This window comes from Bidens hawaiensis, unplaced genomic scaffold, assembly GCF_021521415.1.
Source record: "Bidens hawaiensis isolate Kalapana, Puna unplaced genomic scaffold, B.hawaiensis_p1.1 tig00060864_1, whole genome shotgun sequence".
In the NCBI taxonomy this organism is placed as follows: domain Eukaryota; kingdom Viridiplantae; phylum Streptophyta; class Magnoliopsida; order Asterales; family Asteraceae; genus Bidens; species Bidens hawaiensis.
Window position 1 is genome coordinate 57,849 of NW_027500948.1, and position 14,324 is coordinate 72,172.

Here is a 14,324-nt window from a genome sequence, read left to right on the forward strand (position 1 = left end):
TCATTCACATAAGGCATACACTTATCTCTTAGGATAAGCGTATTAACAAACACGTCGAGTATGCACACAGCCCCGAAAACATAACACATAAATGGGGCTAGAAACTCACCCGAACTCTGCCTCTTCCTCCGATAGTTGTAAATCCCTTCTTTAACTGAGCTCGGCTGACTGTATAAGTTACATGTATCAATACTCGCCTGATCTAATCTGGTGGCCTAGTATTAGCTTACTTTTACTTATCGTTTTAATTTATTTTCTAATCGAACTCAGCTTTAGGCGAAGGTAAACCTTAGGCGAACTTAGCTTTAGGCGAAGTTAACTCTTAGGCGAACTTAGCTTTAGGCGAAGTTAACCCTTAGGCGAACTTAGCTTTTAGGCGAAGTTGTCATCAGGCGAACTTAGCTTTTAGGCGAAGTTGTCATCAGGCGAACTTAGCTTTTAGGCGAAGTTGTCATCAGGCGAACTTAGCTTTTTAGGCGAAGTTGTCATCAGGCGAACTTAGCTTGCAGGCGAAGTTCATCAGGCGAACTTAGCTTGCAGGCGAAGTTGTCGGCTGCAGCTACTGTTCGTCCTTAATCATCTTCGTTTCTTAACCAAATAACTCGATTTAGGTATCCACGTAATCGTCTGACCAGCGCCTAAAAACCCCAACCATCAAATCGGCCTAACATCGATGTCTAAGGGGTGCGATTTAGGCATATAGGTTACGGGTTCTTTTAGGTTAACAATTAACCTATCAAACGCTAATCAACTCCAGTAATATTTGTTGTTTTAGGTTCGTTTATAACAAACTAACACAGATCCATGACTTCCCAAATCAAACCGAACCTATACGAACGATTTCTAACTATAAACGTACCTTGAACGAGTCGAACTACGAACCCGGTTAAGCCTTGATGTTGTTTTGGTCCGTCACGACGTTCCAGCACCAACAAGCTCGGGTTTTCGCCTTCGGATCTTGTTTCGGGTTATAAGATGGTGTTGTGTGTGTTTTGGGGTGTGTAGAGATTACGATGGATAAATGGATGGAATGGAAAGGATTGGGGTTTAAGGGGGTATTTATACTCCCTTAAGCCCATGGACCGAAGGCCCATATTTCCTTTTGGTCCATATCTAATCCCATCTAATTATCCTACTAAGTCTTCATATTTTGCTATTATTATTATCGTTCCACTAACTCGTTTATTTCACCCGACAAAATAATATATTAAATATTACTTTAGAAATTTCGGGATGTTACAAGTCTTCCCTCCTTAAAGAGGTTTCGTCCCCGAAACCTAGCTTATTTCTTTAAAAGGAATACCTTTTTCTTTATAATCGCACACTTTATTGAATCACCTTTGCTTTCTGAGTTATCCTTCTTACTCCCGACTTTGCAGCCATCGAATGGTGGTCATGTGTTTTAGCTATTTAAGGTAGCTTGTCCATGAGGCTCTCGATGTCTCAAGTCTCGTATCGTCTTTCCAAGGGCTTCCTTTGATGCTTTTGTGACAATTTGGCAACTCTCTTAGCATATCTGACTACAAGCTCCAAGCGTGACTTCTTCATTACTTTTTGCAGTTGGAGTCATGTTGTTTTCGTATATCGCTCTGCCTCAGATTCTTCTCGTGTCCGCCTCTTTTGTAACAGTCATCTATCTTATCTCTAAGGAAACACAAATATTATCACTCTATGAATTATTTAGCACGTGATTCGTAAGGTAAGTAGTTAATGACGTTGATCAAGTGTAATTAACTATTTGCGTTACTCCTCAGGTTCTACATACTTCCCTTCATGATTTCACTTATGCTTGTTTATACTCTTAAACAGTTAATCAGTTAAGATCAATTAATCCTATCCCTAACCTGCACTCATTTTTCATTTAGCAAATAAGCCAACATTAACATACACCATTTACCATACACTTTACCTTTACTGAGCTTGCTTGAGTGACACATGGCTATCTTGAACTGGCATCTTCTTTCTTCCTCATTTTAAATCCCATTCTCTGTTCGAGTCTAAGCATGTAGGATGCTTAAATCTCTCGAACTTATGCTCTGATACCAACTTATAAGGCCCCAAACCGGTAGCCCTACTTTAGCGTCGGATTTACTCATAAACACAGTTCTTGCAATCAGAGTTAATTAAAACTTTCGCGGAATATAAAAAAAACTTTCTTAAAACATTTCATATCAAAACACGTCTTATCTTAAAACATCGTTTTGCCTTTCAAAATAAACGAAACATTAAACTTAAACATCTTGAGTCTTCCGATGCCAGCCTCTTATTCAGTGCCACGTGTCTCCTCAAGCGAGATGCCTCCTCCTACTCACCTGCGTGCATACTAAAAGTCAGCTACGCTGAGTGAGTTCTAGTTAATCACATAATCATACAATACCTTCTTACGTTACATACTTAACCTCTTAACTTTCTTTCATACACACATAATTGCATATACTTTCATTCTTACCTTCATACTTTCTTTACATACATAATCATAAGTTTTAAAGAGCTTTTCGCCCTATAACCTCACAGATATTATAAGGGTCTGGTCCCTAACATCACAGATATTATAAGGGTCTGGTCCCTAACATCACAGATATTATAAGGGTCTGGTCCCTAACATCACAGATATTATAAGGGTCTGGTCCCTCTTTCCTCGAATATTAGTAGGGTTCGGTTCCCTAGTTCTCGAATATTAGTAGGGTTCGATTCCCTCTTCGTTACCATACAACCATACATCATACCTCGAGTATTATTAGGGCCCGGTACCCTCTTCGTAACCATACAACCATCCTTTCATTCTTTTATTAACTTTATCACATTCATACACATAAACATACATATCATACTTACCTTATGCTTAGCGTTACAACCTGACAGTACGTGCAATATCCGAAGATCGTTCACGTACCATCAAGCAATCATTCATACATATCACATCATTCACATAAGGCATACACTTATCTCTTAGGATAATCGTATTAACAAACACGTCAAGTATGCACACAGCCCTGAAAACATAACACATAAATGGGGCTAGAAACTCACCTGAACTCTGCCTCTTCCTCCGATAGTTGTAAATCTCTTCTTTAACTGAGCTCGGCTGACTGTATAAGTTACATGTATCAATACTCGCCTGATCTAATCTGGTGGCCTAGTATTAGCTTACTTTTACTTATCGTTTTAATTTATTTTCTAATCGAACTCAGCTTTAGGCGAAGTTAAACCTTAGGCGAACTTAGCTTTAGGCGAAGTTAAACCTTAGGCGAACTTAGCTTTAGGCGAAGTTAACTCTTAGGCGAACTTAGCTTTAGGCGAAGTTAACCCTTAGGCGAACTTAGCTTTTAGGCGAAGTTGTCATCAGGCGAACTTAGCTTTTTAGGCGAAGTTGTCATCAGGCGAACTTAGCTTGCAGGCGAAGTTCATCAGGCGAACTTAGCTTGCAGGCGAAGTTGTCGGCTGCAACTACTGTTCGTCCTTAATCATCTTCGTTTCTTAACCAAATAACTCGATTTAGGTATCCACGTAATCGTCTGACCAGCGCCTACAAACCCTAACCATCAAATCGGCCTAACATCGATGTCTAAGGGGTGCGATTTAGGCATATAGGTTACGGGTTCTTTTAGGTTAACAATTAACCTATCAAACGCTAATCAACTCCAGTAATATTTGTTGTTTTAGGTTCGTTTATAACAAACTAACACAGATCCATGACTTCCCAAATCAAACCGAACCTATACGAACGATTTCTAACTATAAACGTACCTTGAACGAGTCGAACTACGAACCCGGTTAAGCCTTGATGTTGTTTTGGTCCGTCACGACGTTCCAGCACCAACAAGCTCGGGTTTTCGCCTTCGGATCTTGGTTCGGGTTATAAGATGGTGTTGTGTGTGTTTTGGGGTGTGTAGAGATTACGATGGATAAATGGATGGAATGGAAAGGATTGGGGTTTAAGGGGGTATTTATACGCCCTTAAGCCCATGGACCGAAGGCCCATATTTCCTTTTGGTCTATATCTAATCCCATCTAATTATCTTACTAAGTCTTCATATTTTGCTATTATTATTATCGTTCCACTAACTCGTTTATTTCACCCGACAAAATAATATATTAAATATTACTTTAGAAATTTCGGGATGTTACAAAATATATATACTCTATAAATATGTAAAAAAGTGTATTTTGTATATGAATAACTCTAACTCAATAAACACAATAAGTCCAGGTTCGACAACTCGTGTTTGAAAAACTTTCATGAGCCAAACTTCATTTTTAAATATAGAGCCCAAAATAAGCCAAACTCAAGCTTATGCGAATTTGGCTCGACTCAACTCAACTCAACTCCATCACACCAATAAGCCAAACTCATGCAGGATTTTCTTTTCTGTTTTTGTTTTCTTGTCAACTTGTCATCCACTATAAAAATTAGCATATAAAATTTTGAAACATGCCTTGATTTTTTTATCGGGTCTGATAATAAAAATAAAAAATAAAAAGAGTGTTGGTTTTGTACTAAACAATTAGGTGAATATAGGTAGCATAATCTGTTTCTAAGACAATTTTAAGGTTACTAGAAACACTTCAAATAGCAAATAACATGTTAAGAATAATGAAGAAACACTAAGCGACCCCGGGCAGATTACGGATAATCTGGGGGTTAACCGGGGTAGTGTTCGTAAAATTTGTGTACTCGCCGGTGTCCCCCCCCCCAGTAGCTGGGGTTGTGGTTACCGGGGTTTCTCGGTTACTCCCTGGCCTTGGGACCGGAGTAACGTTAACCATCTTTCCAGAAGTTTTGAAAAAAACTGAGAATTAGTTCTAGCTTTTGTCCCACGGATGGCGCCAATGAAGAAACACTAAGCGACCCCGGGCAGATTACGGATAATCTGGGGGTTAAATAGATGTTTCCCACGAGGGTTAAGTCCGGCAAAGATGGTTGTTCTTCTGATGACCTGCAAAACAGACACCGTGAGCTCGTCACTGAAAAGGGGGGGGGGTACCTCCTTGTGACCACCATCCGGCGTGAGAATCAGACTAGATTGCTCTTGAATATAAGTGTATATTAAGAGAAATGACTAGAGCAGATATCAGATAATATATGGAGATATAAAATAATGTGTCCATACCATTCCAAGGTGTTGGAGTATTTATAGCCGAATGTAGGTTTCCAAGAAGGTACAGCCGGCTGAATAGTATTCCTGTTCTGCCAACTGTGGGCTACGCACATGCCATGCCGGTGGTTGGTGGGTAGGCAGCGGCTGATAGTGACCAGGCGGGCTGTGTACTATTCCTTTTCCACCAACTGCAGGCTATGCACGTGCTACGACAGGTTGGTGAGTAGGCAGCGGCTGATAGTGACATTAAGTAATAGAGCATGCTGCTCGTTGTACTGTTGTCAGTGAGCTGTCGCAACTTTGGTCAGATCTTTTGTCCATACCTCGTCAGGTACAGTACAAAAGATCCTCCAGTAGCGTACGGACTGGCTCATTTGGGCGGGAGTTTTCCCGGCTTGCTCACTCCTTCTTCAGGTGACATTACTGAATTATTTAAGAGTTAAGTGCCTTGTGCGTGTAGCCTTGCTGCGCGGGTAGCCTTCCCTGATGGCTAGTATCCGTTGCTGCGGGAACAGGCGGAGTACGTCGACCATTGGGAGGCTTTTCCTGCGGGAACAGCTTGCGTACTGCGTGTAAGGACGTCACGTCTCTGAGCATGGTGGGTCCTGCGGATCCAGTTGGTTTCTGCGCAGACGTCTCTCTTCAAGGTGAGTCTTGCGAGTTTAGCCTTTGCGCAGACGTCCCTGTTGAAGGTGAGTCTTGCGGGTTCAACTGCGCAGACATCCCTCTTTGAGGTGAGTCTTACGGGTCCAACTGGGCTCTGCTGGGACCTACCTCTTCAAATAATAATAGGGTGACACGTGAATCTCAAGAGTTCAACATATGTTAGTTATGTTGAAGAGTTCAATCTTCACCTTTTCATTAAATTTATTGAACAATGAAGGATGCAACAACGAATCTCAAGTTTTAACGAAATTGCTCAGAATTAAAAATCAGAAAAATATAGTCAAAAAGTAAACTATAATAATGCATTCTTTCATGGGCCGGTACAGTTGGGCTTATAACTAGGGCATCTTTTAATTGGGCTGTTTTTGTTGTTTGAGCATTTAGTGCCATACTGGCAAATCTCTTATGTATTGAACATAATGCTTCGAAGGCCCACCAGGGAAATGGGCCGTTATCAAACCAATCCATTTGTGAAAACATTAATCAAACGTCTATATATATAGTTATAGGGTGAGGTTAACGTACGATAGGTACGGTAGATGCCTAAATACAAAAATACTAAAACACTCAGTCAAAAACCTAAAACGCTCAAAAACGGTTTTCATGAAGAAAAGTAAAAATTTGATCGATTAACGATCCAAAACTGTTTATTTCAGTGAACCAATGATTAATTGGATATGTATTGACAATTGCGGGATCTTGTGATGTGATTTCGTGGATCGATTTCATGAATATAAGTATTCTTGTACCTAATGTACGTTAAACAATTATTGTATTCTATCTTTTCTCTATAGTTATATACTCTTGTCTTTTGCATTAATAAAACAATAAATATATCTTGCAAATGTAATTACTTAAAATAAAATTAAATGAAACATTCTTTTTACATTTTCAATTGAAGCAAAGATCTCCTATTTGATCTCTTAACCTCAACCTCAAGTGATCATTGTCCACTAGTTTGAATAGCTATATTAAGAAACAAATGAAAGGCTAAAGCTTTCTAGTTAAAAGAAAGAACAAAGGGGTCTAAAAGGAACACATTCACCATACCTCATCCTTTGATTCATTCATAATCTTTCATCCCCCTAGAATTCTTCATTGCTTGTTGAGGCGGCCGAACTGTTTTTCTGCCCGGTCGCCCCAACCCGCCATAACACAACCTGTTTAATCGTGTTTTCGAAAACATTTACATCTCTAGATCCACGTTAGATCACTCGCATTATTATTTAACATGTCTAACTTTAAAACCGAGGGAACCATGACTTCTTCATCACTATCATCGTCGTCCTCAACACCTTATGACTCCGAGAATGAGGAGCTTCAACTCATAGATAGCGCGCCCCCATTTTGGAGGAACTCTAAAAAGATGTTTTCAAGACAACTATCAATGCTAGATAGCGAACGTGAGTTAGCATGGGAAAGGAAACGCCATCAAATGCGCATGCAAGAACGAAAGAGGGAACTCACCGTTGAAAACCCTGATGAATTGTCTGATGAAGACCTCAAGGAGCTCAAAGGTTGCATTGAGCTTGGTTTTGTGTTTAATGAAGAGGAAGGTGGTCAAAGTCTAGCTAACACCTTACCTGCCCTTGATCATTATTTTGCGGTGAATAGGCTTACGAGCCCAACGATGAGTCCACGTAGCATGAGTTCGTCAAGGTCAAAGTTCGTAGAGTTTGGTTCATTGTCATCAAAATCATTAGATGAAGGAAGTTTGTCACGTTATAATAGTGAGGATCAATGGAAGATTTGTAGCCCAGGTTTGTCGAATGCCATAACCGTGTAGCAATTATAATCAGTTTTATTGTAGAGTTTAGTTCGTGATTATGTACAATTAGTTGATTTGGTTTAGAGACTCACTCACTATCCATGATAATTTTGCAGGAGAGAATCCTGAACAAATTAAGACAAAGTTGAGGCAATGGGCGCAATTAGTTGCTTGTTCACTCATGCAATCTTCTGAAAAGGGAACAAAAGAATGACACATAAATCGAATTCAAGATTTGAGACACGGAAACATAGAGAATGCGAATCAAGCGTTTCTATAAAGAAGGCGAAACAGTGACTTTGGCTTACATCAACGACCAGTGCATAATGTTGCTCACATGAGTTGTGATGTGTGTGTATAATTTAGGATTTCTGGGGGATAATATATATGAGAATGACATAGTAAATAATGTAAAATCAACAAAATGAGGAATGTTATAAAGCAAAAATACAATGAGAGATATGTTGGTGAAATAATTGTGTTTTGCTATAAGGTTTCCTTGTATTAAGACTTTTGATAATTCAACTATTCAAGTGTTGTTTACTTTGCATTCTACACCCTACCTTTTTAGTTCTTTTTTTTTAAAGTGATACCATCATCTAATGCCTCAGACATTGGCTTATAAAATAGAAAAACTCGATGGCATTCGTCATTTCTCGTTCATAAAATGTATAAATATGATAAGGGATACACGGACAATGTTATGATCAATTCATCATTTCTCGTCATCATGTAGCAGCGAAGGCCAAATAAATTTATAGTTCACTTACTATAAAACTTAGATTCCAACATAGAACAGCCATATACTTTATAAACTAGTTTACCCTTTAACAAATTTGTCACATACAAAGTCAACATTATACAATGAAAACTAAACAAGCAATGCAATAAAAGTCAACATTTTAATTAAAACGACTGATCACTCGGTTTTGATCCTTTCACGCCTGAAGAGCCCGTAGAATAGTGAGATCAGCCACTGCCAAACTACAACAAACCAGCTAGTACCCGTCTTCGGCTTTTTGGGCTCAGGCCTTGGCCCGAACAAGCCTTTGTAAAGCTCCTTTTGTTTTTGATAAACAACCTTGTCGTGTTCGGCTAGTACACGCAGTTCCTTTGATATTGCTTTGTCTTCAGGGGCAAGTTTACGGGCTTTCATGAAGTCTTCTCGGGCAGCATCTGTCTGCCCAAGTTCAGATCTAGCTTTCCCGCGTCTGAACAGTGCTTTCACATTATTTTGATCCTCAGCAAGTATCTGAACAATAAATAAAGATTTTGGTAAAAAACAGATTGCGTCATTTATGTTTGAGGCAACTTGCAGATCATGTCCTTAACCTTCAATAAGTGCATCCCTAAAGTTAACTTGAATGTAAAATGACTAAACGACCCTTACATTTAACAAAAGAAAATTAAAAATATAACAGAACTAATGGGGATCCATTTAAAAAAATAAGTTAAATACAAGGGTAGTTTAGACATTGTATCCTTTAGTAATTTGGTGAATGGGTCGATTTGAGTTATACTTTGTTTATAGCGGGTCATATAGGCGAGAAAATATTTTCTTTTTTTAAGTTAACTAAATTGCACATAGGTCAAGAGGGTCAGACAAGTGAAAAGTTAATGAAGTGCATTCAAAGTGCTAAAACTTCAAACCACTTTATTAGCAAAACATATTAATTATTGTAATGTTATTAGAATTAGCACATTGGTTATTTACTGGAAATAAAAAAAAATGATATTAAAAGAATATGTTATGTTTAGATCTTAGTCGTACATCCGTAATCTTTATAATTACTAGGTTAAGGACAATGCTTGATCATGTCAAAACATAATGCTTATGCCTGTAAACGAACCGAACGAACACGAACAAAGCATGTTCGTGTTCTTGGCGTTAGGCTTAAAAAAAATTAATAAAACTAGATTAAATTGTAACCGGTGATATTTCAAACTTTATGAATATGTTAATGAATGTAAACGAACGTTCATGAACATAAATGAACGAACGACACATGTGTTCAGGTTCGTTCGCTTAACTAGATAAAATTTTTTTGTTCATGTTCGTTCGTTTATGAAATAGACGACCTTGCTGCCAAACACTTAATAACAGCTCACTAAACGTTCGGTTCATTTACAGGCCTAATATAATATATGAATTGGAAACATACAATGGAGCATTGAGCAATGGCTTCTTCATAACGTTTGAGCTTTATCAAACAAGCTGCAATGTTAAGGTGGCACGGGTTTTTAACCGCCAAAGCCATGTCCTGATACTTGCCAAATAACTGAAACATGAAATCATCACCCATGTATGCAATGGCCTATTATGTTCATGAACAAACAACAGTTAGAACAATATTTATAAAATAAAATACACAAATTAAGTTTAATAGAATAATGAGTTTAACCATTTCATATTGTTGCATAGCCTCCTCTAGTTTGTCTTCTTTAAACAAATTATTTCCATCCATCCCTCTCCTATCCGCTGCACTGATTCTCTCTTCTACTGTCATTTCACTACGCGCTTTACCCTTGATAAAAACAAGAATGACAAATTTAATCCTGTGATGAGTAACTGTTTCTGATTAATACCCTTTGTAGGCGCGTAAACAAACCGAACGTTCAGTGAACAAGTCATGAACCGTTAGGTGAGAAGTTTGTTTATTTAATAAGCGAACTTCATTTATGTTCGTGAACGTTCGTTTTTGAAATTCGCTTATGTTGGTTTACGTTCGTATTTTGACGATTACAACTTTATTTGGCTGTAATAACTTTTCAGGCCCAACACACTGGTCTTCACAATTTCACATTACTTCTAACTGGTTTCAGCTCAGTTAAATTTGGTCATCTATGTTCGGTTTTGTTTGTTTGTTTATGTTTGTGAACCGTTGATTAATAACATAAACAAACATGAACATGTTCATTTTTTAGCGAACACACACGAACAAGAAAACCTCTTCGTTTAGTTCTTCGTGTTCGATTGTTTGTTCAGTTAAAGGTTATAAGCTACTTTGTAGTGCAAAATGTGACTTGCACGCGTTGCTACCGGTTGAACGTGTGATTAGCACAAGTGCATTGTATAGACACTTACTTCTTTGGTTTCATCAAAACCAACTAGCTCAACTTCATAGATGATATCTGCCTTAGGTGGCACGTTTGGAAAAGAAAAACTTCCTTCTTCACCATACCCGAGTTCCCAACCCACGCGTAAGAGAGCGCGTTCACCAGCTTTCATGGAAGATAGCCCAATTGCCAATCCTGCCATCTCTTTTTTCTCTGGTGCAAAACAAGGTCTATAATGTCAAAGGTTTGTTTTTTCATTGGAGAGTAAAAAATGATATTTTGACCTTCTTAATAACAATACCTTTCCCTAAGACTATTTCAGTTAGTTGTAGCTCTTGCCACGTGTCTTCAAACTTGTGTTGGGTACTTTCAGTCCATGCTTTGTAGTGCACTACAAAACAATAAATATGTTTATAATAATACTGTCATGAGATGAAATTTTAAGTTTTGGACCTACACAATTTGGAGGTCACTGAAATTGCATAATGCATGCAAACCTAAATAACATATTTAATTTAAAAGATAAGATAACTATTGACATAAATGACTTGGTAAGCACGTGTGACACTAATTAGATCTCATAAGTTGAATACTTTGGGACAAAAGGTGCTATGGGTCAAACGAACCTGAACCAACTCATTTGACCCAAAACTTCCAGTTCATACGTGAGCCCGTTTTGACATGTTACCCAGCCTACCCGACCCATATACGATTGTCTATAAGTGTTTCCAGCCACTTGGAATCTTAAATGCATTAAGGGTAATATTGACATTCTGCTATCAAATTGCCTATATGTACAAAAAGCCATACGAATGGAAAGAGGACTTACAAAAGCAAGTTGAATATTTTGATGGCTTTTCACCATGACCTTCCTTAATGACCTGCTTTGTAACCTTTTCATGGATGACTTCCACTTTGGTATCAACTTTAGGAGGCCCGTTATCATCTTGAGGCCCGTTATGCACAAATGAAGATCCTTCAGTCACAATTTCCTCATCAGCATCTTGACCTGTATACAAGGTATTACTTTGGATCAACATTCAACCGAAACCGAAGTATATTTCAATGTACAAACTTCAGAAAGTTAGATTTTAATTTATAAAAAGTTTAAGAATCTTGGACAAAAGGCGTTTTGGGTCAACCCAGTCCGGGAACCAACTGTTTATTTTGCCACCTGTCAAAATTTTCTAATATATCAACACTTCTGAATCAAGGTGTTGGGGCACACTACCATTTTGAGGAGGCTCTACATGAGTAATAGAAGAACCATTAGACGTGATTTCTGTTTCACCGTCTTGACCTGGAAATTATACAAGACAGGCATACATCAAAGTGTCAAACTTTAGAAAGGTCACAACTCACAACTATGGAATTTAATCATTTTTCATATAAAAAGAATTAAATTAATTCCATATCCTAAAGCCCTAGACACAAATAGATTGACATATTTCAAATTTCAAGTACATTGAATAATAAAAACATTAGATGTGGTGCCAGCTCCTAGCCGTCCTAGTAGCCTTTGTGCCAAATTGACTATATAACAAGGACTTAAATGAACCATTAAACCAATATATTATATCAAAACATAAAAAGTTATGAGGCAGATTCCTGACATATAAAGATTGATAACCAATTAACCATCTTGATGTATACATACATTGCGTGACACGTATAATTTGTTACAAAAGATCAAGTCCTTGAGGATTTCCTCTACAACTCTATGTAATGGTACCTCCAAGTGGCATCACTTGTATTTTTAGGCTTTGTATCACCATTTTTACATTTCTAACACAATTTTTATCATTAAAATTTTATGTTCATTGAATAATCTCATTAAAATCCAGTAAGTACTTAAAAGTTAAAACTACTGAAAATTATAGTCACCAAACTGTCTGATAATCAATAATCATATAGTGATAGACAAAGTCCCAAATTAACATTTTAGGTCAACTGAATTTGCAAATTATGAATCCAGATCAGCTCTCAAGTCTCAACAAACAAACATTATCATTAAAGTAACAGATAATAATAATAATAATAATAATAATAACAAATTATGATGAATTGATTACCAGTTGATCCAATCGGCTGCTGCTGTTGCACTTCCTCCATTCCAATTTCACCTCAAAGCCTTCGTTCTATCAGTCAATTAACTTCAGTCAGTAAAACTAGACTCAGTTGCCAACTACAACAAACTCACAAATTCACAATCAGATTATACAAATCAACAACTACATAACAAAATTCAACATCAACAATCGCAATTACAGTAATAGTCTCATCGAATTGGCAGATTAAACAGGAATCGAAACTCGAACATATAAATAGTGTGATTGGAACTGAATATTACCTGATTTGGAATTGGAAGTGTGTGACTACTAATCGTGTACTTTGAAGTGATCGAAGAAGATTCGAGAGAGTGTATACTATTTATGACTAAATTAACAACTACTTTTTGGGGTTGAAGTTGTTTATTGAGGGGATTGGGGGAATATACACATTTTGGCAGGCCAAACTTTGTATAATTTTACATTTTGACCACCAATGTTTAACACATTTTATTTAGTCACTTTAATGAAGTTAAATTTCACATGGTTTAAAGTTTAAACATATTATTGGATTGATAAAACTATTTGTGGAATATCATTGAGCATTCTCAACCTGTTCGTTCAAAATATATGAAAGAGATTTGCAAATTATATGATATAGTTATGAGTGTTGTGTTTAGAAAATGTGGTGAAAAGGTTAAATTTGATGTTTCATCGTTCATACTGTATAATTTTTTAATTGTATTATGAAAGTGGAGGAGATATATATAATGATAAAAATATAAAATATATTATTTAATTGAACAAAAGAGAAAAAATACAGTGATTTTTAGTGTAATTATATGATATAGAGAGAGAAAATATCAAATAAGAAGTTTGATTATCCTAAGAAGGCTAGGAAAGAGAGTATTTTTGTCTGATGCCTTAATATTGAAAACCCACTTAATTTAATTTCAAAACACCACTTAATTAAAACCCACTTAAATTTTCACTTATCTCCTACAACCACCACCGCCCACCGCCACCCACCGCCACCACCTTGCTGGAAAAGTCTTCAGAAATTTCGTCGGAAAATAAAACACAATGAAAAAGACACAATGTAAAAAACACAATGGAATAAACACTATGAAAATAAAAACACAATGACAAAAACACAATGAAAAACTCAATTAATACACAATGTAAAAAACACAATTCAAAAAACACTATGAAAAAATAAAACACACTTGTATAACACAATTTTGTAAAACACAATTTTGATAAAACACACTTTGTAAAAAACCCACGAAATTTTTTTTTATTTTTATATAGCAATATGGTACTCACATAAAAGATAAAAAAACACTCGTTATTATGGTGAAATTGTTTTGAAAAAAAATGTCGTATAAAAAAGTTATAAGCGTTTTAAAATGATGGGGGTATTTGACATGTGCCTTGCATGTGGAGAGAGAAAGTCAACAAATGTGTGATATCTATTATGTCCTTACCATTGTTTTACACTTTATGATCTCTTTAATATAATCTCAACCATTCAATTTTAAAATGAATGGACAAGATTATTTCTTATCCTTCTTAGGAAAACTAATCTTCTTATTATAACTCAACATATATATATATATATGCTAGGGTATAGACCCGTGTGTACACGGGTCTAGATATTAAAACATGTCAACAGACATAATAAAT

General features: G+C 36.8%; 2 protein-coding genes across 2 annotated transcripts; one reads left to right on the forward strand and one right to left on the reverse strand.

Moving 5' to 3' along the window:
• The first annotated feature begins 6,810 nt into the window (after positions 1 to 6,810).
• Positions 6,811 to 8,002, forward strand: LOC143603141 (uncharacterized). Its single transcript, XM_077080036.1, has 2 exons — positions 6,811 to 7,525; positions 7,650 to 8,002. The coding sequence occupies exons 1-2, from the start codon at positions 6,997 to 6,999 to the stop codon at positions 7,745 to 7,747; spliced, it is 627 nt and encodes a 208-aa protein (XP_076936151.1). The 5' UTR covers positions 6,811 to 6,996; the 3' UTR covers positions 7,748 to 8,002.
• A 335-nt stretch (positions 8,003 to 8,337) lies between these two features.
• Positions 8,338 to 13,086, reverse strand: LOC143603137 (peptidyl-prolyl cis-trans isomerase FKBP42-like). The gene is made up of 8 exons (XM_077080034.1): positions 12,663 to 13,086; positions 11,822 to 11,890; positions 11,420 to 11,599; positions 10,892 to 10,981; positions 10,619 to 10,803; positions 9,936 to 10,058; positions 9,696 to 9,848; positions 8,338 to 8,785 (listed from the first exon to the last, which is right to left on the reverse strand). The coding sequence occupies exons 1-8, from the start codon at positions 12,700 to 12,702 to the stop codon at positions 8,453 to 8,455; spliced, it is 1,173 nt and encodes a 390-aa protein (XP_076936149.1). The 5' UTR covers positions 12,703 to 13,086; the 3' UTR covers positions 8,338 to 8,452.
• Between the last annotated feature and the right edge of the window lie 1,238 nt (positions 13,087 to 14,324).